A 24,616-nucleotide genomic window follows, 5' to 3' on the forward strand; every position below is an offset into this window, starting at 1 on the left:
AGAAAATGAATAAACCTTTTCAGCATTTCTGTCTGCTGTAGGACTGGATGTCTTACCATTGGTAGCTACTGGGGGGAGGGATGATATGGAAAAGGGAGTCAGTTGCTCACTCTTCCAGTGCTCCCTCCTCTCACCTGGGCTGAAAAGATCACCTTCACAAACCTGAGTTATATGCCACCTTTTATCACTTCAATGTACATTATAATTTCCTCGGTTTTCTTCTCTTCCACTCTACAATGCATGTTAGTGGAGGAATTGTGTATCTTTGTTGGAAGTGCCAAATTGAATACTGGCCTTTGGATTTGAAAACACTGGCACTAGGAAACAAGGTCAGACCTTGGAATGCAATTGCATGGGAAAGGCAAGTAAACTTCTACCAAGAGTCTACATCCAATCATATAATTACATTACATTTGATAAATTTAATTTTATATGGGCATTTATATTCATGTTGTGAAACTCCAACCAAAAAGAGGATGTTTTTGAATGACAAGCTAAATATATCCAAATATATACATACTTATGTCCAGAAAGCTTTATCCTACTCAGGAAGTTGAAATATGGTAGATTTTTTATCAAATCATACAGAAAAACTGTGAAACCTTATATTAGGCATCCTATACCCCCTGAGGTGTAGAAAACAGTAAATCTATGAGAATGAGCAGGAAATGTGATGGAAAAACCCAAAATTGCCAGACCATTGCTGATTTAGATATTAAACTGCCAACATATCAATTTATGAAATCAGGAACTGTGTTATTATGCATGTGAAATAAAATATTTTAATTCTGCTAAAGATTATTGTTTGTTCATTGACAGCCCGAGAATTCAACCTTAACTCACACACTTCTGTTTCATCACAGTAACAAGCCCAGAAAATCTCAGGGAAAATAAGAAATATTAAAACGAAAAAAGCAAAGATCTTAACATATAAATTAACTTTCACAATTTCATGGATAATTTTGTAAAAAATGAACATTTTCATCCACAATGGGTGATGTAGTAGTCCATTGGGTAGAGTGCTGGATTACGGACCTAAGGGCTCGGGTTCAATTCCTAGGTAAGCCCCTCAAGGCACCCTCAGCTGCACTCAAGCTAATTTTTTGGGTACCTTATCTTTCTGGGAAAATAATGGTGGCACAGGGAATAAGGAACTGACTTCCCTACCTTGATAAAGTGTGAATTTCACATGCCATTGACCAGAGTACTAAGTGAGTTCTACCCTCACCTTTGAATTGACCTTTGGGTGAATAGCTGTTGTTTTTGTGTACATAAACTCAGGTGGTAAGATTAAAATATTTTGTGGAATTAACAAATTTTCAATTTTTCTTTCCCTAACTTTTGTTGGTTATCTACACCCGCAATCAGAAGGATGGCATATTTCGCATGAGTTCCTCAATTTTGGTGATGTGCAAGGGCAGAGGGGAATAGTAAAACTGATCCCTCAGAAAAGCTGGTGTGCAGGATAGTTAAGTCCAGTTAATACAATGTATATGTGAAAAGTCAAAAGAGTTTTCTTCAATCATTTCACACTCTTCTCTCACTTCCACATTCACTGGTTGGAATTGAGGTATCTTCATTTACATTTACGCCTTCATTTAAAAGCCTCATAAAACAATTACATATGAATCGACAGCACATAATTTTAATACTTCTAATTGTAACATTTATATATTATCTTTCAACACAATTTCATAAACATTCTTGGGACTACTCACCGTACACCAAAGTGATTCATACATTTATTATTTAGCACCCCTTTTATTATGATTAATCATTAAAATCTGGAGCAAAGAATAAACTAGCAAATGGCATTATTTATGTATTATTAGTGCTATTTCAGCTTTATTCATTGATATAATTCTGTGAAAGAACAAATTTCTAAGTAATATAAATTGATGAGTAATTTTAATTTTATTCTTCAACTTCAAAAAAAATTTCACAATACTTCCAGTAATCAAGCAGATATCATAAAAATGTATGTTATCAAATGCAAAAACAAATGCTCACAGGCTGTGGCTTTGAAGCATCACATTCCTGCACACACAGTTTATTATCGAAGCCATTTACACTCTGCTTGGTGAAAATGAATGGTTTTGATATCCATATTAAATCGGAACCTTTTACTGCTAATGATGCTATGCTAGGGAAAGAAATCACTCTGATTTCAAAGAATTTCCATAAAATATAAGAATTTATTAGCATAAATAGGCCATTGAATCAACAAATTACAGCAATTCATCAAAACTTTCGAGCAACCAGTAAATGTTTCCTTTGCTAACACAGCTTTGAAGCTGAAATTAAATCTGAACAAAGAACACTTCCAATAAAAAGATATGTACTCATGCACAATAACTATTTTGAATTTTTATGTTCAGCACAGATATTGTTTTTCTTTACACACTAGCCAACATTTATTTCAAAGGTATTTGCAGCTTTTAAATAAAACAATCCTCGTAAAAGCATGGGATAACCATTGTTATAGTGACAGTGATAAATATTTCTCATTAAAATTTTCATTCACTAGCAATAGGACATTTCACTGAGTTGAGGAATGGTACAGTATGTACCAGGTTAAGCTTAGCACTAAAATAATTTGTTTGAACACATTTTTTTTTACAGGGGAAAAAACAAGAATTTGTCAACATAATAAACACTTGTGACATTGTTCTCATTATCTTTTGTGATGCATTCCAACCACAGCTGTTTGTTAACAAAATAATGGACAGTAAAAGGTATGAAAGGAATTATTCAGCAATTAGAGCTCGTCTTGAAAATGTGGGGAAGGGTTGATTATGAAAAAGGACAAGTACGAGTAATAAATAGCAAACTTAAGAAATGATGCACACTTCAAATGCTGAGGTAACAGAAGCAGATCCAAACGCATGAGTCAACAATGTACGTGAGTGTGTGCCATGCTACTTGGGCACAAAAACATTCCCAGCAACACATTAGGGTAAGATATGGTTTATTAGTATCAAATTTATTAAACGCAATCGACCTCAACTACATGGTCTACCTCAGCAAACCATCATTTAGATCAACACATTCCAACTAAGCATGCAATAATACCAAGCATTCAAGATTCATCTACACAGACACACACAGTTTATGTATAAATAAAACAGGTTAGGAGCACAAGTGGGCCATTTTAAAATAATAATTGGATGTTAAGTTTTGTTCCTTCAAAGGTGAACATGCATTTCTCTGTATAGGTACAAGGAAGATTTCCTCCTCAATATTTGCAGCTGCTAGTACCCTCCACTCAAATAATGCATTACTGGTGTTTGAAAATAAGTAACATTAAAATGTAAGGAGAGTAAAAGATGTACACAAGAGCTGGTATGAGGATGGAACTAATTCAGTATTACATGTCAAATCAAAATCAACCCACAAACAAAAAAAATCACTGAATTTCCAAATGAAACAGCCTTCCCATCAACATCCAAAAACTCTTCATTTTTTTTCTTAAGGCAACCAATGAGTGTGACAAACTCATCGGCAGATGGTTCAGGATTTGATCACAATGAGCTTTTATCACTTCCCTCCGATGCACACAAGCACACACACACACCAAAGAGTGAACCTCACACCCCTCACGCCACACATGAATTTGACAGGCCTGCTGAACGCCCCAGGGCAAACACAAGAGGTTAATTAGTGCACGTGTCTGTCCAGTCCACTCGCTGCACCCTGTCTCTCAGCTAGGTTAATCGTGATAAAATAACGCCAAAGAAGGGTTAACATCGAAGTTCTTCAGCGGCTTAAAGGATTCCTCTTGAGTTCTAGTCACTGGCATGATTCTCAAACAGGAGTCACTCAGGGGTGGGGGCCGCCGTCTCAGTGGTGGTGTCGAGAGGACGTTTGCTGCCGAGGAGACTGGTAGATCTTCTTGCTTATCTGCTCCTCGGCCACAAGCTGCTCCCGGAACGCCACCACCTTCTCCCGTAGTTTCCCCAGAGCCTCGAGATTCTGCACTATAAGGAGCTCCAGCTGTTGTGAATATGCTGCAGGCGTAAGAGAGAAATAGAGTGGATGTAAAGGACTTGCAAACGAAGAGCCTCACATTGCTATCACTTTTTGAATGAATTGATAAGATTTGAAATTTGAAAAAATAATCTGTGGACTGTACGCATGATGGCAAACAGTACACAAGAAATGGTCTCACAACCATAAGGAAGATCATTCTCACTGTTAATCTCAATTCGCATGTCATATTCCAGGCAATAAAAATTCTGCCCCAATTTTTTTGCCAAAACTTTCGAAAACTAAGTAATTCAGAACCATTTGTTAATTTCCTTGACTGAATGGCCAGCCTGCGCACCGAGAGTCTTCCCCGCCCCCCCATAGCCAATTCTGCACCACAAACACCAAAGTTCATGGCACAGAATCACATATGGGGCATTCCATTTCATAACAAGTATTTATTTGAGAGATTTACGTCAAATGTGACCACTTGAACAGCCTGTGCACCCAAGCAACTTCAGATGCCAAAGAAGTGATGCTTGCCACGATAACTGCAAGCCCCAATTGTCCAATCTCCTAGCATTGAAATATTTAAGTCACCATTACTTGGATATAATGTAAAATTTTGTAGCTCATTCTTGGGCTATATATAATCATCTATAACCCTTTTTGCCATTAAAATATAAAAAAAACACGTCCCCTTTATCTTCAATACAGTAACACTGCTTTCAAGGAACTATCATTCATAGGGTATGAAAATTTCCACCATTCCCTCAATTGGTTTCTTTCTACAGATATATATTTATAAATTTTATAAAGTGACAGAATTTAAGATAAAATAAAAAGGTTAATTTTATTTTCTGACATGCATATATGTACCTTTAAAAATTTAATGGCTATAATAAACTAAAAGGGCTTTATATGAACAAAAATTCAGCCACTTTCACACAAAGTTCCCTGGGGCCATTAATTGTGGGAGTAAACAATTCATGTGAATATTGGAACAATATCCCAAGGTTACTTTAAAAAATGGCATACTTTGCATGGGATGTACCCCCATCTAACTTCAGACAAAAATACAATAAAACTTTATATGCATAATTTTTATATTTTTGAAGGAAACCAGTAAAAGGAAACGGAATGGTCAGCAAAGTTTAATGATACAAAACATTATTTCTATATTTTCCAAACTAAGTACATTATAGCAGATTAAAATGCTTATTTTTGGCATTAAATTGGTGCATTAAAAGAAAAATATTTCTTGACTGTAAATTTTGAAGCATTACTCAATGTGTAATCAAGTTAATTTTTATGTCAATATCTTCATAATTCCTTTCCAATTTTTTTAGGACCAATAAACCAATTTTAAAAATAAAGCCATGATCTGCCAACAGATGTCATACATTTTAGAAATTTCAGATATGCTTCCGTCAAGAAAATAAAAACTTACATTTTAATCATTCAAGACCAACAATTCCTGGATAATATTCCACTAGCTACATTGATTTAAATACAATTTAATAACTCATTTAGTTTTAAAATTTAGCTTGAATAAAAAACTATATTCCTGATTATGAATAACTAGGCCTTGTCAACACACTGATAGGATGCAATTGGATTCAATAACATGTCTTTTATAAAATTATATACACATAAAGGTCTGTATAAATAGCCAAAATTACATAAAAATTATGAATCCCATTTTCATGAAAACAACAGCATGTCGAGATAACTCATACTGTCTGAAATAGATGTTTGATGCCTACTGATTCATTAAAAACTGGGTACTTCCAGCAGAAGTTTAGAAAATCATCATTGCATCTAGCAATAACCACAACAATTGATAAATGATTCTTGAACGGGCCAAATAAGGATAATTTTTGGCATTAGAGCCAGTATCTTAATTACAATGTCTGCTTACCATCTTGGTCATAATCCACAACATTAGTTGAAGCTAGGAGCTCAGCATATTGGTTCAGCCATGTTTCACTCATCTCCGTCACAACCTTATGAGCATCGAGGAGTTCTTCTTCCTGTAGCTGCAGCTGTGACACTGCCTCATGGAATGTGTAGAGGTCACCAGAGAGCTCTCCCTCCTGCAGGCATTGGTGAAAAAATCAATCAGTCAATTGTTAAAAAAAATGCTCATTTTGTGGTTTAGGTGGATTTTATAAGGTTACCAAAACACACATAATTAGGGCCTTCAATTTGAAACATGCAACAGTAAAAGCTGAAAACCTATTGCATTGAATACCACAATTCACTGCTTGTGTGTGAGGCATCTAAGAAAGCATCCAAATTCTCCCATAAAATAAATGCTGATAATTCATTATAACCTTTCCATATTTTGTTCACTCTGCTATTCCATGCCTATCGTTCTGAGCCTTTGCTCTTCTGTCTCTTGGGTCAAAGATGAGGGCTTAGGGGGGATGCAGATCACAATTCAAGGCCATCAGGCTCTCACTCACAGTCTATAGCACCTAACCCCATTTCTCTGGACATTGTGATGCACTTGCTTACCTTTGAACTTCAATGATTTTTAGGAGAGGTACATTTTCTTGCCACTTCAGTGGTGAGTCTCCCAAAATGTAAGATTATGACAACATTCAACTGCGATGCATACCCAAAAACTTATTTAAAAAAGTATTAAAAAATATCCTCTTTATATTGATGGATTTTTTCATCCTTCCAAGTTAAACTTTCGAGTTCTTAATTTCTAAATCACATATAAATTCTTCTATCCAAGGAAACTTACTAAATGAATTGGACTGCTATTCTTGCTGTCCATGCTATTCAACTGTCATATGCGATAGTAATACATCATTGTTGATCACAATAATGTTTTTGAGACATTCCAATGGCAGAAATCACAAATGCTTGTAAGGTAAATTCTTACTTTCACCAAACCTAATCATTCCTGTCATTGCTCAAGTATTTTAGGATTTTCCCTTTTTTCACGATAAAGTATGGTGCGCATTTTACATGGGTACAAGTGGGAGTCAATTCAACACACATTAAATTATTTAGAGGCATGAATTGGATAAAAACTACAATTAGAGCACATTAAACCCCTAAAGCTAATACTTTTTGAAGGATATGCATGATATTAACAGGAATAATAAACAAACAGCTTCTTCAAAAAATACCTCAAAAAGTGAATTCATCATACCATTGTCATCTATTAAATACCATCATAAAAAGAGACCAGAGGGCTTCAAAGATAACACGATTACATCTCCTGAGTCATAAATGATTTCAAAGCATCTTTTACAGAAGAACAGACAAATATATAAAAAAGTGAATAGTTTGTGCATTACATTTTCAGCTTGTCCCAAAATGTGATTATTAAAAAAAATATTAGATAGGTCCTTATCATTATCCTTTTGATATCCTTGGATAATTTGCATAAAATATACCCGATAACAATGGCTAATGAGCAAATGAGTTATTACACATTGTCATCAGTAACAATGAGCACTACATGGCACGTGATTTTTTCTGCTGTTGTGAACGCTGGCTATACCGTGATTCCACTGCATAACCCTAAATAGACTGTGTGGTACTGTCAAAACATATATAACTAAGACTGTTAGTGTGCTGGTTCTCAATCAGATAAAATTGGGTACATGATCTTTGTTCCGATTTGAAAAAGATATTCATGGTTTTAATTGGTGAAGGCAAAACCAGTGATAAGGGCTCGTACACAGCAGGAACTTTTTTGAAGTGACTGATTTGCTGCTATGTGAAAATTGTTTAGCCTGCATTACATAGCAAAGCTCCATACAAGGTCCCTGGAGATGTGCAACCATCTGATCTACTGATCCCAATTGGTGGGAATGCAAAACGTTTATCTCTTCATTTTCACTAATGGGAGGTGTTTTTGTCATGGCTGTATATCCATTCAGTATGAATGGTTTTCATTTGGTGGCAGCATTCTCCGGAGGCAATGAATTTTTTGGAAACTTCAACAGAACTATTTTTCTCTTTCCAACTAAGCTGTAACCGCACTGCATGGACAGTTTGGTTGATAATTCAGGCTAGCTAGCTAAAAGCTATAACAGCTAGTAGCTAGCTAGCTATAACAGCTAGTAAAAGTATAGTATTGAAATTGAAAATATCAACACAACATTTTAAAAACAGAAAATCAGCAACACAACATTTTAATAACAGAAGTTCTCTCCCGACTCCATCATAGTCTTCACAGAGGTGAAGAAAAGAGGGCCAGGGAGAGGGGTGGGAGTAAGGGAGGAAAGCAAGTGGCAAGGAGAGATCTAGGGATGAGAGGCCACTCACGTTGAGCGATCGCAGCTGCGCCAAGTCACTGTCTTCCAAGGCTGAGTGGTGATGGTGGTGGTCCACGTCGTTGTACCCGCTGCCTCGCCCGCCACCCCCCTGGCCACCATCTACGTGTCTCATGCCCCCCTCCACTCCACCGCCAATGCTCTGCGTGGGGGATGCCCTGCCCCCTCCCCCAGATCCCTTCTCAGCTGGGTCCGTCACTGCCAGCTCCTTCACTCGATCTGCATAGCGCAGCGTGTTCAGGGAGTGCTCACACGAACTCATCCCTGGGCTGATCATGGCAATCTGTGCAGAGAGATTAAATGAGGCGGATCAGCTCACGACCGAATATCCACAGAGGTGAATCCTAAAGCCAGCACACATACATTGAGGGCATTTGGATGCTGCATGATTTCTGGTGGCAGCACCATGCAATTTTGAATGTTTTTACCTAAGTTACCATATCCTACAAAAACCCAGTCGTCAAGCCATGGCAACGAGAACATTTCAATAAGAATATTTTACAATTTCTAGTTTAACACTCATCTGTCATGAAATGAATTTTTGGCGAGGAGTTGAAAATATTTTATGAATTAAAAAATGTGTAAATACAAGTGCATAAAGGTGGCATTCTTTAGTCGTGTATTCACAATTTTCAATATTACATCCTATAATTCAATTTTTTATCATGAAGAGCTGTATTTGTTTCAAATTTCCAAGAAACCATGATCACATGCCTTATTAATACTATGGGAAATTCATTCGTTTTCAGAATGACAGCAAAGCAAATATATCCTTATATTAACTGAAAATATGATCGTTTATGTACGTTCATGAAACAAATTTTGTAATAATAAGCCACCAATATCTAAGCAGGCTATCACTTGGGAGCACAATGACAACAAAATTAGATACACAAAGAAAATTTTGATGAGCGGATTATCTTACCAATACAAACAAATAAATTTTTAAAATGGTTGAATATTACATTTTACATTGAATAAATTGAATTATTAGGCTGCCATCTTGAAAATTGTGAATAGAAGCTAATTTAATGCTAACTTTACATTACCATACATAAATGCACATTGTTTTTGTGTACCAAACAGTCAAACATCATCTCACAACAGCTAAGCATCATCTTGTTCAAAGCAAATGTGTTAGATGAAATGTTTGTATTGCCATAAATCCATAACTAACTGTTCAGGGCTATATTTTAATGGAAGAAAAAAAAATATTTGGGATCAACTTCTCCATAACCTCTGTACGCTATGCACCTTCCTCCTGACATCCGGTGTATCTGCAGAGATGGTTGGACATTAACCAGTATTTTGATCACCTTGTGACCATCATCAGTGAGGTGATTCTTGTATAGGTATGAATCTAAGTGGAATAAACTCTGGAAAGAGGACAAATGCTGAAGCTAGAGAGGCCAACCTAAGTTTAGTGGTGGTGTGACGGGGTGAAAGAGATGAGCGAAAACAATTTGAGGAGCAATTGGTGGGGGAAGGGAGAGAGGGAGGTTAAGAAGGGGGATGGAGGGCCTTTTTTCCAGTCTCTTTTCATTGAATTTTTGGATGCTCGAAAGACAACACCAAAAATGCAATGCTCATGATGCCTAGCTAGTTAGGCATGATTTACATTGATGCATGCAGATTAATAGGTTCATGGTGATATCAAGTTTGAAATTATCAACATGTTCCATTTAATTCCAGAGTCTGGTTATGTAAATGTAGTAAGCAACTGCTCTCCGTTGGAAGTAACCATTTTTGAACAGCTATAAATGTAGTCATAAAATGCACCCCATTTGGTTACCTTTGGACACAGGGTACACTCAAACATTCTTCACTGAGGATAACCAAACTGGAAAATTTTTAACAAAAACGAGAAGAACCTCCATTTCTGGACATGATTAAGTTTGATCCCAAACATCTTCATTTAAACCAGAGCAAACATTAAATTTCCTTACTTATCAATACATGCACATTGGGTGTTTTCCTGTTTTCCCTGGTTTTAAAACTTTGTGTGTATGACATCAAACTTCATTGTTATCTTAACTGCAGCTGTTGGAGTTTTTTCTGGCCTGCTTCACATTAATGAAGCCATTACAGCTCATTAGCATTCATTTAACACCATGATATATCATACATAAAATTACTATGAGCAATATATTGGATAAAGTGAAGTAATATGCATGTAGATGTGTAGTTTCTTAGAGCAGAGCATTGACCATTCATTTCAACGGTGGAAGGACACTGGTGAATGATCATTTTTCAGTTCATTTGGTTTATTAGTTCTAGTAACCATCTACCCTCTCTTATCACTAAAAAATTTTAGGCCACCAACCTTCCTGATTCCCAACTACATAGTGCAGCTAACTGCTACGTTTTAGTTTCTTAAAAATTGCTTATATGAAAATTTTTTTATATTTTTTGATACTCAAGTCTCTCAGAACTATACATGCAATGTCATATATCTCCTCTTTTCCAATCAATTTTTACAAATGGCTCGGAATGAAGTGTGGATAATTTTTTCAAATGTATATCTAAGTGTTGTATACTATCCTTCATTTCAATACCGAGTACTGTTTAGAAGATTCTGTTTACTGCAATAATAAATTTGTAATTTACATTCATAAATTTCTTGAGTGAATCAAGCAAAACTTATTGCAATGAATAAATGAACCTCTACAGTACACTAGCTTTAACTCTTAGATGGAAACTTTGAACCATACATAGAGAAGGGAACAGAAAGTGATACAAAAGGAAGGAAAGCCTCTTGCTGGGACCACTGTATTACCATCCAGTAGGATAACTGAATGTCACGCAACACACTATAGAATGTTAGCATATCTTAACATTAAAAGCGAAACCTGCCTTTACCTAGGTAAAGCAAATAATGGCCCCACAAGTGAAAGATAGAGGTGAAGTGTTTCAGGGAATAAAATACCCATTTCTTTGTGAAATGGATGGTTTAAAATGAAATGTTCTTTGTTGTATTTATATATGCCTATTTAAATACTCTTCACAAATATATATATCTTACCAACAAAAATTATCTCTTACAAATTACTGATTTAAATTTAACCATTTCTTCGTAAATATATGCCCATGAGAGAGATATTCAATGCTATGCTTCCTTTTCAACCAAAGTTTGATGAGCTTCAAAAATTATATTTACCATATCATTTATGTAATGAAAAATGCATACCAATGTGATAAAAATTACTCATAACAGCATGACTTGAATATTAATGATATTAACAATCTGTATGAAAGGCTGAATGATAAAAATAATTTCATAGCAATCTATTATGAAAAATCAATTTAAATTAAGATGCACTTTGAATATAATTATCATTTGATGAGTTTCAAATCAGTAACAGCCATAATGAAAATACCATCACCACGTAACTGCCTGCAATTGACATCAAACCATGGTTCTTCTCCTTGAATTAAGCATCATTTAAAAAGATGATGAGGGAAAATTTAGATTGCCTTCACACAGCCATACCTTCTAATTTCCTGTTACATCATCCAAGCCATTTCTTTTATTTTATTAGTTCAGTAGGCAACGTATATTTTTCACAACCAAGTCCTTAGCTGCATGATGGACTCTTTTTTTAATTATAGGTCTACTGACTGGTAATATCCAAGCACATTGAATGAAACCATTTATAGGCAGTCCCTCTCACTTTCCCAACATTTGCCACCTCCTCTTTCTCTTCATTCTGAATTCCTCATTTTTCTCATACTACTTTAACTCAAATCCTTAATTTCCTTCAATTATAAGACTCAGGGCTTTGAAGATTTAAACATCAATTTCAAAAATTTCAGTCAATATCCTCAATGACATTCCCTTGACTCTTGTCTCCAGGCTCACTTATTTTCTTCTTTCCTTGAAGACTTGGCTCAATTTTGTTCCTGCCTTTGCTTATTTAATTCTCTTACAGAGACGAACCACATAGATGCTTTAATGAACTCATCAATGAGGAAGAGAAACAATGCTTCATGTACAAAATTCAGATGTCCTCAATTAGCTTGAAGCATTGAAATGAGAAAGAATCATTTAAAAATCCTTTTGGAATTCATGTGAATAGTGTTCTGACCAAATGATGGAGAGTTCCTAGAATCAATCAGCAGCATTGGCCTACAGAGGCTACAGGCTCTAGCTCCATATGGTGCTACCTAAAAGGCGTCGCTGTTGAGCTTAGGCTGGCCCGGAAGGCAAGGCCCTAGCATGCATCACTCCATGAATGAGCCACTTACCATTCAGGACGCCGCTTCAGGCAGTCTCATATGGTTCTTTCCTTTGGGGCGGTTGGCCGCCCCAGCCTCTCTACCATTCCACCCTCAGCAGGATGGGGTTTTTTGGCCAGCCCTATTAAACATAAGCGAGGATAATTCCCCCAGCAAATTCCAACAAAATAAACAAGCAACCCATATCTGCTCTCAGCAGGATTCTGAGCTCAATAATGTATCTGCCCAAAAGAAGCCAACCGCAGATTTAAGCAGAGGCATTTAGGTCATGCATGTACAACCAAGAATACATTGAAAATTGTATTATTAAAGGACTGAGTGAAAAATAATAGTATCCTATCCTAGGAATGGCTTCTCTGAGTCACGTGTAGAGCTAAAAATTTTTCTCTGTTCTTTCTGAAGCAGTCTTGTGTTCACCTTCCAATCACCCCTCATCATGTAATTAACTACAAGCATTTCATTTAGTGTACTGCTGTTCCTCAGATGAATTGCAACTCTGTAATTGCTCAAATGGACCAAACAGACATTTCAACAATTAAGTCATTCATTACATTGTAATACAAACAATTGAGCATCAAAATTCATCATCAAATTCTTAGCAAACATTCATTTGATAAATGCCATTTTAATAAAGCCTGAAATTGGAAAAAGTAATTTTAACAACAATAATCTAATTAAAAATATTAGCAACTTCTTTTAATGACAATGAAAAATAACAAACATCTTTTTTTGTAAAACATTGCCAATATCCAATATATGACAGAATTTTTCCGAAGGCTCAAATGTATGCGACAGGTGATTTTTCATTGCAAGCTTTCACAAAGAAACGTTGGCTTATATTTGCACAGACATGGTATTACAGTTTGTGAATAAGCCAGTAAACCCTTCAGGAAAAGATGTCCATGCGAGTAGAAGCCACTGACCGTAAATTGAGTGACTTTTGACCTTTGATGAAGATGGCCACCAAAAGGAGGGGAAATTTCCTATTTCTTATTTTGATGGGTCAATGACCTCTGGAGAAGTTTTAGTAGGATAGGTTATTTATCCTTAATCATCAATATCAGCCACTAAATCACCCCTAACACTGTAGAGAACATGTCATTGATTAAGTGAGAAATGTGCTCAGTTCTGGAGATCTATATGTGGTCACTCTAAGTGGTACACATTTAGGGATAGCGATGGTTACGGCAGGTTTCACCGTATATTTACACTTATGCATTTTGCAAAAGATGGATTCTCAGGATAGACATTTCTACTTGGATAAAACTGAATTTGAACTTATCTTACACAGCAGAACATGCAAAAAATTAAATATAAACAACCACATGGGAAATTATTTTCAAAATAATGGCTTTACTGAACTAGTGAGAATACCTGATCAACTTTGGCCTGTATTGAGAGTTGCATATCCTAGGTTGACTTCATCTTTGCTCGCCATAAATAATTGCCAACAGAGACAAAGGATACCTAAGTTGGGTTACTCTCAGTTTAAGCCATAGTTTCAATTCAATTAAAAATGTATTACATATAGAACATGTTGACAGCGTGCTGACCACTCCGTGTAGTGCTCCCAACTTTTTAGTGAAGCCAATGAAACCTCCATCAGATTTAAAGTGTCTACATAGGTATCTTATTAACAATACCAATGTGTCAATGCTTACAAAATATATCAACATATATTATTGGATATCATTGAAATTTTTCCCATGTAGCACATTGGAAATATGTACGCTAAGAGATAAATAATATTGACACAATATTCAGAAATCACAATGTGATTGCCAAAAGCCACAGCACACCATGAAGACAGCTCATCTCTTTCAAAACTAACCATAATATCCCAAGTGCCAAGGATCAAAATGTGGGGTGCTCTCTTTCCATGACAGGCAAGGGAATCTAAAGCTATGTGGGATTGAAAAACAAGAGTTGCTCTGTGTGAGGGCACATTTTCTCACCATGCAAGTCTTGGACTTTTCTCCGATAAAGGAATCCCTGAGGACCTGCGTCAGTTTGGAAGCACGGAACGGCAAGTGAGCTCCTCTGCGGCCGAGCGCTCGAATGCACTCCTTCAGAGCCAGGAGAGACTTGTTTATCTCAGCTCCTTCCATTCCTGAAACAATGCCAATCGTGTGAAAACACTACAATCATATGCTTTGTTGACCCCTGCCAGTTTATACGAAGGATTTTCACTTGCGGCATTGGTTTATATTGATTTCAGTTATGCCTAAAAAATTACCATTGGAAAAGGAAAGATCACATTAGTACAACTAACCAATGGAATCTCTATTGCCAAAGCATAACAATATTAGCCTCACATTTACTATGGCAAATGTGCACAAAATCTTGCCATTATATGGCCATAAATACAAAAATGAACTAAGTACAATTACAAATTGTCAACTTCAGTACCCTTCATCCAGATGCCAAGACAGGAGATCATTCTGAAGAAAACTTTGGTTGTATTCAGCATCACAAAAGTGTAGTGAGTTCAGAGTGTGGGCGAAATATTGTATAAGTACAATGGAAATGGTAAATTCTTCAATTAGAGATGATTGAGAGCACTCCTCATCAATCTAAGAGCATATTCTCACTTATTACTCCTATATGTGGCCCAAGAAACTTGATGTGGAAAAAATCTCTATATAAATTTATCTAGTGATTTGCTTATCAAGTAACAAGTTCTTCCTCAAAGCCCATTAATAACGCATTTCCTGATCTTACTTGGGCAGATATTAAGGGAGAAAGTTCCCTTCAACAGTGACTCCAGCTTGTTTGCTGATAAAATTATGAAAAGAATAACTCCCAAGAATTCAAAAGTATTGATTAAAGTGAACAGAAATTATGTACAGCTAGCCTGTACTCAGGATGCAAGGAGCACAAAAAGTCTAATATTGATTTTTCCATTATACCATGCAATAATTAGATAATCAACATTCTTACAGTGGATTGTTTAAGGGGCACCCAATAAGTCTTCTGCAGCAAAGAACTCAAATAATAATTGTCACCTAATGTGGGAAAAATAATTTATGATTGCTTGTTTCCACTTTTATTCAGGTAAACTTCAGTGAATGTTCAGAGACAATATGATATTCATTGAATAATACTGGCTCATAAATTAAAAGGAATTTATATCAATCAATAATAGATAAACTTTCCACGCAAAATAAACAATATATTTATATTCATCAAAATGGACATAAATAGAAAAGAAATGCAATAAAATGTTTTAAAACTTAAAAATTATTGAATACTTGTTTAATTCAATTAGTGATAGATGTGTGTGTTCTTATTCTTCTGCCAATGTCCTTTTATAATATGGCAAACACTATAAAAAATACAATTTTAAATGAGGTCGTGAGGTGAACAAAAGTTTTTCCTTGAAGATCTGAGATTCAACTTAGAATGCTGTTACAGAAAGCATGAACGGAGCTGATTGATTGAGTGATGGCCTTCCGTTTCCCTGGCAATATTATATTCAGGGCCCTGAATTTCACAGTAAAGTGAGCACAGAATTCCAAGTCATGGCACCAATTTTTATCATCTAATTTGTGCAGCCATAATTTCAGCTTTCAAAAGTACAATTAAAGGGCAAATATTGAAATTTCAATAATTCAGTTCATTTTTTTTGATTATTTGATTTTTTAAATCAAAATAATGTATAAGGCACAAGGAAAGCATTGTCTAAGCTTCCATTTTTATCTTCTCCATCAAAGTAACACTTATGCAATAACTAGTAGAAAACTAATAGTATAACAATTGCACAATGACTGCCTTACTCGTTTGCCTATTGGAAGATGATGTATCAGCACCCCTTTCATTTCCAGCCAAGTCAATAAGCGAGAACTTTCCATGAAGCCTTCGATGATGACCAGCTATTCTAACTATTATCTGGAACACTGCATGGGATCGCGAAGAATTTGAATTGGCTGACGTTTGCCCAGAGGTCCTGGAATAAAGGAAACTTGGGTTGATGGACAGCGTACAAATAAGGTCTCCACATTTAAGCTTGGGCCAGGTGGAGACACAGCATTGCAAAATTGTAGTATCATATATTACAAGGCTTGATGACTATTTGTGAAGGAATTAAACTGATTTTTAATGTATTGCGACACGAAAGATGTCTCAAGGATTCAATAGATTTGGTGTAATAATTTGGGCAATAAATCAAAATAGAAAACCATAAATTTAAAACCCTGTTTCTTCCACCTGGCATGCAACCACTGAGTACATAGGTATGCACATGCCAGCCTGCCAGTTGTGAGCATGCCATATTGACATAGCTTGTATTAAAAAATGGATAGATATAAATGAAAAAATTTTTAGAGTCACAAAATATTATCTAAATTCCAATTCTAGACATAGTCTGAATAAACTGATAGCTTAGTTGGGCACAACTTGCATAAAACTACTCAATTCATTGATACTATCAAAATGGTGACTGGCAGCAGCCAATATCTACCTAATTCCAGTAGAAACAAAATAAAATTGTGGTTGAATCACAGACAATGCCCAATGCAAGAAAATTTGGTAAAATAACCAAGATAGCTTATTCCTCAAGACAGGTAATGATTTAAAATTTGTACATTCAACTGAAAGCTCTTAATGACCATCAGCGATCCACTATAAAGATTTGTGTGTGCACCGATAAAAACTTTTGAGGTTGAATAAAACAACAAGGAAAACGAATGAATGGACAAGGTCCAACCTGGCAGTGTTCCCATGTTGAATGAGTTTGAGCACGTCATCCACAGACTCAACCTCCTTCTCCGTGAGGCCCACGATTTGCACCTGCTGCTTCCCATCCTCCAAAACTCGCAACTTTTTCTTGTTATCCAATAAGTCAAACACCTAGAAGAAATGCCAAAGACATTAATTACTATAAGGGATGGGAAAAATTCATAAAATGGTCAACTTATTCTTACAAAAGAAAACTTTCAGCAAAGAAAGTCGTCAAAGGTTTAACGATCTCACCAAGGATACATAGGAATCACAAATACCATCATCCATTCCAGAATTTTCACATGAATAAAGTTGGCTAAATACTCATTAAAATTATGCTCGGGGGGACTGAAATTCTGTTTAAAATTACAAATTGTCTAGCATAGATAAATTATTTTTGAACAAAATAACAGTGAAAAAGATATATAAGTAGAGCTCTTGGGTAGCTAACTTCATGGTGCTGTTTAGCACCAGTGTGCTGCCAGGGAACTACAACCATACATACATTTACCAAGAGAGCCTCCTACGATCGTTTGGCAGAAAATATAAGGGGACTAAATTTTTAACAAAACCACAAAAATTTATGGCAAACAGAGAGACTGAAAAAAAACACAAGGAATAAAAGCCAACCTTGCCACTGTATATTTCAAAGAAGCTAGACGACACAAGAAGATTAGAATTGCGATAGCGAGAAGAATGAAGAAACTTGAAGACATCCACAGCGGCCATGGCATAGATTCCTTTCTTACAGTCTTGCGTGCGCCCATGGAAGTCGCCACCCATTGTGTGGGTCTTCCCACTCCCCGTCTGCCCATACGCAAAGCATGTTGCCATGCCACCTTCAAAGATTGTTTGCACCAAAGGCTTAGCCGTGTATCTGCAACAGGGAGAAAAGCATTTCATGAATGACAACTGGCCAAATTAAACCCTTTGCTGATCACTCTTAAGGGGATCAGCACCAAATTCATCTTTTATGAGTCTTCAATAAATTATTGTTAGCAACTGATTGGAAAAATTCCACAGAAATTTCAATTGAAAATATTTTTAGCCCCAGGAAAGGAGACAGCTAACATAGACACAAATTAATATCTAGTCTGGTTGAGTACACATGCAACATTAATTCTTTAGCATTACAATATGGAACTCAGTGACAATCATATGTGAAAAAATAAATACATTTTATACATACTTTCATCACTTAATGGTTCAACAAGACATTTCCAGGCAAATGGTATCAGACTCCTGGCCAAGTATATGTTTCAAAATACCCTTGCTATGCGTGTATGCTAAGGGGTATTGTTTCTACTAGATAGAAAGTTATTGCAATAATCAAGAACTCCTTTTGAAATGTAATTAAAGAATGTAAATAATTTGAAATGTAATTATACCTGCATCTATACCATAATGGACAACGCAACTAGCTATTGCCCCAATAATCATTGTGTATTTTAGATTTTCAAAGAAGTGGTGACAAATTAGTTAAACATAGGATATTAGTTCTACTGTCACATTAAAGGAAATTCAATTTTCTATAACATATGCTGAGTATAGTTTTTCCATACTTCTGAAAAATCTTAATTTATCGCTAAAATTAGCATTTTACGAAAGAGTAATGGTGACAGTGATTACAGGGAGCTATCTGAAAAGTTAACAGTAGAAAAAAAAACTATATTTTTATGAATGTCATAATTTTTGGTCATTCGCAACAGTTTTAGATCAACTATGTAAATGAATGTGCTCTGCATGAAGCAAATTATCTTCATAGGGAACACCAGATGTTATCAGAGAAATGTTTGCATTGCCTTTTACCAGTAATTGAGAGTTTAGAGACACATGTCGATTTGATAAAAAATATTTTAAAATCACATTCACTATTAGCTCCATAAGTTATGCAACAAATACTCAAAATACTCTGTATAATGAACACATGATATATACTCGGAATATTTATAATATTATAAACCAGCCGAAAGTTACAACAATTCACTGAAGTTGAAACAAATAATGAAACTTTTGCTCCAATATGTTTAGCCTGGTCCATCTCTTACAAACGTTGTCTATATCTCCAGTATCCCCATGAATTTTTGGTATTCAGGACATTGCACTGTTTTGATTTTAAATTTAATTTTTCAAAGACATTGTCTTGTAGCTGAACCCACGACCCTATAGTCAGGAGTCAAAGTAATTATCTATCGCACTACAATGCTACCAATGCCCAATGGATTTATGATTTGAGGGATATTTTAATCAAAAACCCATTTTTAGGGCGTAAATCAGTATCTTAATTTTTCCATGCATTAATTTATGCAATATAATTACCGGTTAAGGTAGTTTTGGATGAACAAAACTACCAAATTAATATTTTATGATCCCTAACAACACACAATCCAGCCACCTACTCCTCATCAAGTCCCTCTTCATCTCTGAGAGGGACTTGATACAGAGTAGGTGGCTGGATTGTGTTTTTTTAGCAGTCACAAAATATTTATTTGATAGTTTTGTCCATCCAAAACCTACTTTAACCCGTAGATTACTAAAAAAAAATTACAAATTGTCGGATGTATGTGTAACAGTAGCACTATTCGTGAATTCCATTAAGATTTTTCCATGCTTAAATGTTAGTTTGAAATACCAAGGTACTTACTTGTATATCATTTCATTGTTGCAAGTCTCATCAAATGCATAATCAAACCGAAAATGCTGGTTTTCTAAATACTTGGTGAGGTCCACTTTGTTTCTGGGTTCATGCACTATCATTTGGTCTTTGCTGGGAACGGAAATCACATCCACTTCTTTTCTATGTAGCTCTGAAAAACAATAGATAACAACAGTCAAAGCTCATTCCCCATTAGGAACAACTTAACATTTCAAATTTTGGCATTTCCTCCTTATGTAACACAACGCCACATCATACCTGTGACATTATCTGATTGGCGTGATTTTAAACATGTTTCTAATTGTCAAGCAGATGATCAAGAGTATTCATGACAATCACCTCTAACACCAACTGACAATGTATAGGGTATAGTAACCGAGTGAGTGATTAAAGGGAGGTATCACTGCTTTGCTCACTTTGCTCTAATACTGACAGAAGTACTTGGAATAACTCTCAACAGTTTTAGCTTCATTAGTTCATTGTTAGCATGTAGTAGCCATCATCATTAGATGCGGGAAACCCGTTTAAAATAGGATGTCGTCAAGCCATCCATAATGGATATTCAAACGTATGAATTTGATTTTAGGTGGATGGAAGATGATTACTGCTTAACATTTATGATAGTGTTATCATACCTTTCTTGTTAAGAGGCCTCTTTCGCACACACACTGTGATTTGATGGTCGTCTACAGCATCTGTATCCATTAATGGACGGAAATCTATGGTGGCACGGTATTCCCTAAATATAAAAGATGAATACTTTGTAAAAAAAATACATAAAACAGCAAGATACATCTAGAAATTAAAGCCCACTGATTATAAAAAACTTCTGAAGCACAAAACCAATCACAAGTGGGTTCAAAGAGTGTCACAAAGCCATCTATATAGGCACACTTTCAGGTAAACATTGAAACTAACACAGATCACACCCCTAAATAAGGTATATAAATGCTCCCGGTGTAATAATGAGCTTTTTTGAACACAAAATCAATGTGGGGTTGGAGTATGTGGTAATTTATTACATGCATTCCTCTCTGAACAGCAATGTGTTAAATATTTCCTTCTAACAGCACTTTATACTCAGCCAATGCGATGTCATTTGAGTTATTAGAACAGGAAATCTTCATATCTCATTTATATTTTGGTAAACCAACAAAAACTCATACCAGGTACTTGTATGATAAACAAGGTGACTACTTTGGCACATTCACATGGCATGGTCTCATTTATTTCTTGCCTCCATGACTGATATGACATATACATCCCAGTTGCACCACTTCCAGGACTGCCAATCATTTCTAGATTTCAACTCAGAATTTTCCCCCAACAAAACCTTTTCCTGTATTTATCTCCTAAGAGATTGGAATCATCAATTACTTTTTGTGAACCATCCCTCATTGCTGCATGTACCACTGGCATTGCCAAATTTGGTCCTAATTATTCAGTTTTTGTTTATTGGGTGCTTGCATGCGGGGTGGCATATACTAAACACATACTGGTATCACCACTGAAATGCATGACACTCTCCTTGGAAATTCCCAATTTTTATTTCACTTTCCAGATTTGTCAAATAATTCAATGTGGCCAACCCTGATCATGTCATTTCACAAAAAAATGAAAAAACTTGGAAAATATTCAGAATAAGGTTTTCTTTGGTTAGCAACAGAGTAAATGCATTTATTATGCATAACATTAATTTTTTAAATGGCAATTGAACTGCAAAAGATGCTCCAAGCTATCTTTAAATATATTAAATAGAAGTAATCTTAGATTTATTTGGGTACACCGACCACAAAAAATAATCCACATCATTATTTACCAATTTTCAAAATATGCCTTAAATATTTCAACACAAAAATAAACATATACGATCACTTTTTAAAGAAAATGCACCAAATGATGCATTTTTGAGGAATCAGACCCTTTCTTAAAGTGAGTTACACCTACAAAGATTACTATTCTACATAGTTGCACATGACATAATTCTTAAAAAGGACAACACAGCGAGAGTTAAGATTAGCTTCCTTTAAGTCACAAATAAAATCACATGACTGATGCCATTGAATTCATCATCATATCTTTTGAGTCTCTCGAGGCTAACTCAAACTAACTATAGGGAATGCTACAACAGTGACTTTTGAGGAGTCACCCACCGATGTGTATGTGAAAGAGAAAAATTTGGCAATTTATTTGCCTTTACTGAGATTCAAACCCAGAACCCTCGATACGAGTGCTTTACACCTACCAAGCTAACTCTGGTGAATTACCATGCATACAATATCAAAAAGCAATTGCAGTTAACCAAAGCTCATGATGTTGAAGCTCATGTTTAAACACACATATAGTATTGTACAGCTGGGACACATTCGAAGAAGCTTAGGGACCTCCCACAGTAACTTTAGTGAAGTCAACCATTGATGAGCACACAAATACAAAAAATATCATGGTCCAAAAATAATTTGCAGTTTTCCCTCCTCACAAACAAGTTGGGGCATGCACAGACGAATAGTGCACACAATGGCCTTTACCGGATCATTGCCAAGAACTCCCAGTTGGGGTTCCCTGGGTCCATGTTCATGAGGGCCTCCTTCTCCTCCTTCAACTCCGCCTGCCTCTGCCGCCTCTCCTCCCGATTTTTCTTCAGCTTCTCCACTTCCTTCACCACATTGCTGCGCCGCCTATTGCTAACACCTTGCAACAAAAACAACAACACCAGCTATTAACACCAGCCAACCATGGAAAGGCCATCTGCCAACATGCAGTAGAGTGGTGAGTCAACATGGACAAACTGTGCCTTGCCACTGACAAGGAGTTTATGCTCACAATGAAACACTTCAAGCCAGCAGTTATGGATTACCTTCCTCACCGTCCCCAACTTTTTGGTCAATTAAGTGAGCTTGCTTTCATAATGTAACATTTGGGGACCAAGAGGTTTGCTAATGATTTTTGAAGTTAAATCATAATTTGGCTTAAAGCTCAGGCTGTATATTCCTATGATTTAAGCAAGTAAAACATTCTTTCGATTCAAAACAAATGTGTCAATGATGACAAAGAACCACAAAAGATTATGTAAGATGTTATTTTTATAAGATATACCATGACATCAAATATCTTTTAAAAAGTTTTTTGATCGTTCCATTATTACTTTCCTAATGACATCAAACGATAATTTTAACAGAAAAAAAGGACACTTCAAGGCTGACTATTGATAATTTGGTTTACAACATCAACATATGGGATAGAAAATGTGCAATGTTCACTCTGAGCTGACTTATTCCCGTTCCCAGTCATCTCTCTATACAGCCCTTCTGGACTCACTGTATCTTCTTGAGCGTTGCAGAGACTGTCTTCCCTTTGTGCCTGAAGTGGCTCACCTCAACACGACACAAAGTACTGAGCCCAAAAATGTTCCACATGCAGGAGCCCATCCCGAGAGCCACCTTGGCATTATTTTATTGCCGCAAAAACCGACAATCTACCTCCACACTCCTATTTACCTCACCAATGATGCTCACCTTTCGAAATGAAATATTAACATTGGACATCACTGTCTTCAAAGGTACATCATAATCACTCTTAAGTATATACACCCTTTGGTACTGGATTGGTAGTAGTTCATGCATCATCATTTTAGATTACATACATCTTTCCGTTCTATAATTAAACATCTATAGCTGGAATTTGGTAGTAATATGTTAAATTTAATAATTTTAAGTTAAAAATGTGACTTTTTTATGAACTCTCAACTTCATTCTTAATTTTTTTCAGGGAATATTTTATAACACAATGCATTCAATTATGAAAAACAATTAAAACTTGACATGTGAAAAGTTAACTTGTCAGACGTGTAAGGAGGGAGCCTCATTAGCCTCACAATTTTAGATTGTCACCAATGCAAGGCAAACTGAGAGAGAACAAAAAGGCCCCACTACCTTATTCAGTAATTTATCTATTAGTCAACTTCTATGGTGATTTCTTTTTTAAATCAAGAAACATATTTTTAGACATAAGTTTTTACAAGTGCAGCAATACTTTTGCCATATTTACTTTGGAATAAATTCGGAAGTTAATGCTGATTTACCTGAAATGAATTTTATCAAGTTTTAACTTAGCTCAGGTAAAAATAAATTAAATCGATGAAAAACATTAACTTTTAGAGTAAAGTATGACTCTAGAGAATTTATGCACGTCATAAAACTCGGGGGGCAAAAAGTATGGGCAAGTGCTGCCCGGGACCAGCTGGCAGGGGATAGAAACTCACCGGTGGCAGCAGCTGCTTGGGGGGGTGGCGCTGGAGGTGGGGGCATGGATGGTGAAGGCGACCTTCGACTAGTTCCATTGTCCAACTGTCCCTGAATATTTTCGTCCCGCTTTGCTCTCGGAGTTGACACCAATGGCTGGGGTGCCAGGCCTGGTGGTGACATGATTGGCTGTGCCTGGGGGATGGTCGTCAGAGACGCGTTCCTCTGGTTCATGTAGCCAGTGTTACCTCCACCATGCCCATTCTGGGCACCAGATCCGAGGGGTTTAAATTGGCATGTCATCCTGTCCAATCTCGTGGCAACTAGAGGAAAGTTTGGAAGCTTAGTCTTCTCATATTGCACGAAGTACTAAAACATCAAACAGTTAATAAGATTAAGGAACAGGTTTCAAAAGGTGAGGGATCCTGAGAGAAGCTCACAATGTTGACACTCATTTGAAGTGTATTAAAATCATGAAAATGTGATTAAATTCACTT

General features: G+C 36.0%; 1 protein-coding gene across 1 annotated transcript in view; it reads right to left on the reverse strand.

Annotated features, from left to right (window-relative positions):
* Positions 1 to 2,067: 2,067 nt before the first annotated feature.
* LOC139699555 (kinesin-like protein KIF2A) overlaps positions 2,068 to 24,616 on the reverse strand; it is a 145,932-nt gene continuing 123,383 nt past the window's right edge. The window contains exons 6-17 of the mRNA XM_071598192.1: positions 24,140 to 24,442; positions 22,407 to 22,569; positions 20,514 to 20,617; positions 19,867 to 20,029; positions 17,853 to 18,099; positions 17,209 to 17,351; positions 16,280 to 16,449; positions 14,459 to 14,613; positions 8,430 to 8,550; positions 8,260 to 8,300; positions 5,888 to 6,062; positions 2,068 to 4,007 (exon numbers count right to left, since the gene is read on the reverse strand). Coding sequence (XP_071454293.1) covers positions 3,841 to 4,007; positions 5,888 to 6,062; positions 8,260 to 8,300; positions 8,430 to 8,550; positions 14,459 to 14,613; positions 16,280 to 16,449; positions 17,209 to 17,351; positions 17,853 to 18,099; positions 19,867 to 20,029; positions 20,514 to 20,617; positions 22,407 to 22,569; positions 24,140 to 24,442 — 1,952 coding nt within the window. The 3' untranslated portion in view covers positions 2,068 to 3,840. The remainder of the gene's footprint in view (positions 4,008 to 5,887; positions 6,063 to 8,259; positions 8,301 to 8,429; positions 8,551 to 14,458; positions 14,614 to 16,279; positions 16,450 to 17,208; positions 17,352 to 17,852; positions 18,100 to 19,866; positions 20,030 to 20,513; positions 20,618 to 22,406; positions 22,570 to 24,139; positions 24,443 to 24,616) is intronic.

The sequence above is a fragment of the Hetaerina americana genome, unplaced genomic scaffold (genome assembly GCF_022747635.1).
Source record: "Hetaerina americana unplaced genomic scaffold, ioHetAmer1.1.p SCAF_10, whole genome shotgun sequence".
Taxonomy (NCBI): Eukaryota; Metazoa; Arthropoda; class Insecta; order Odonata; family Calopterygidae; genus Hetaerina; species Hetaerina americana.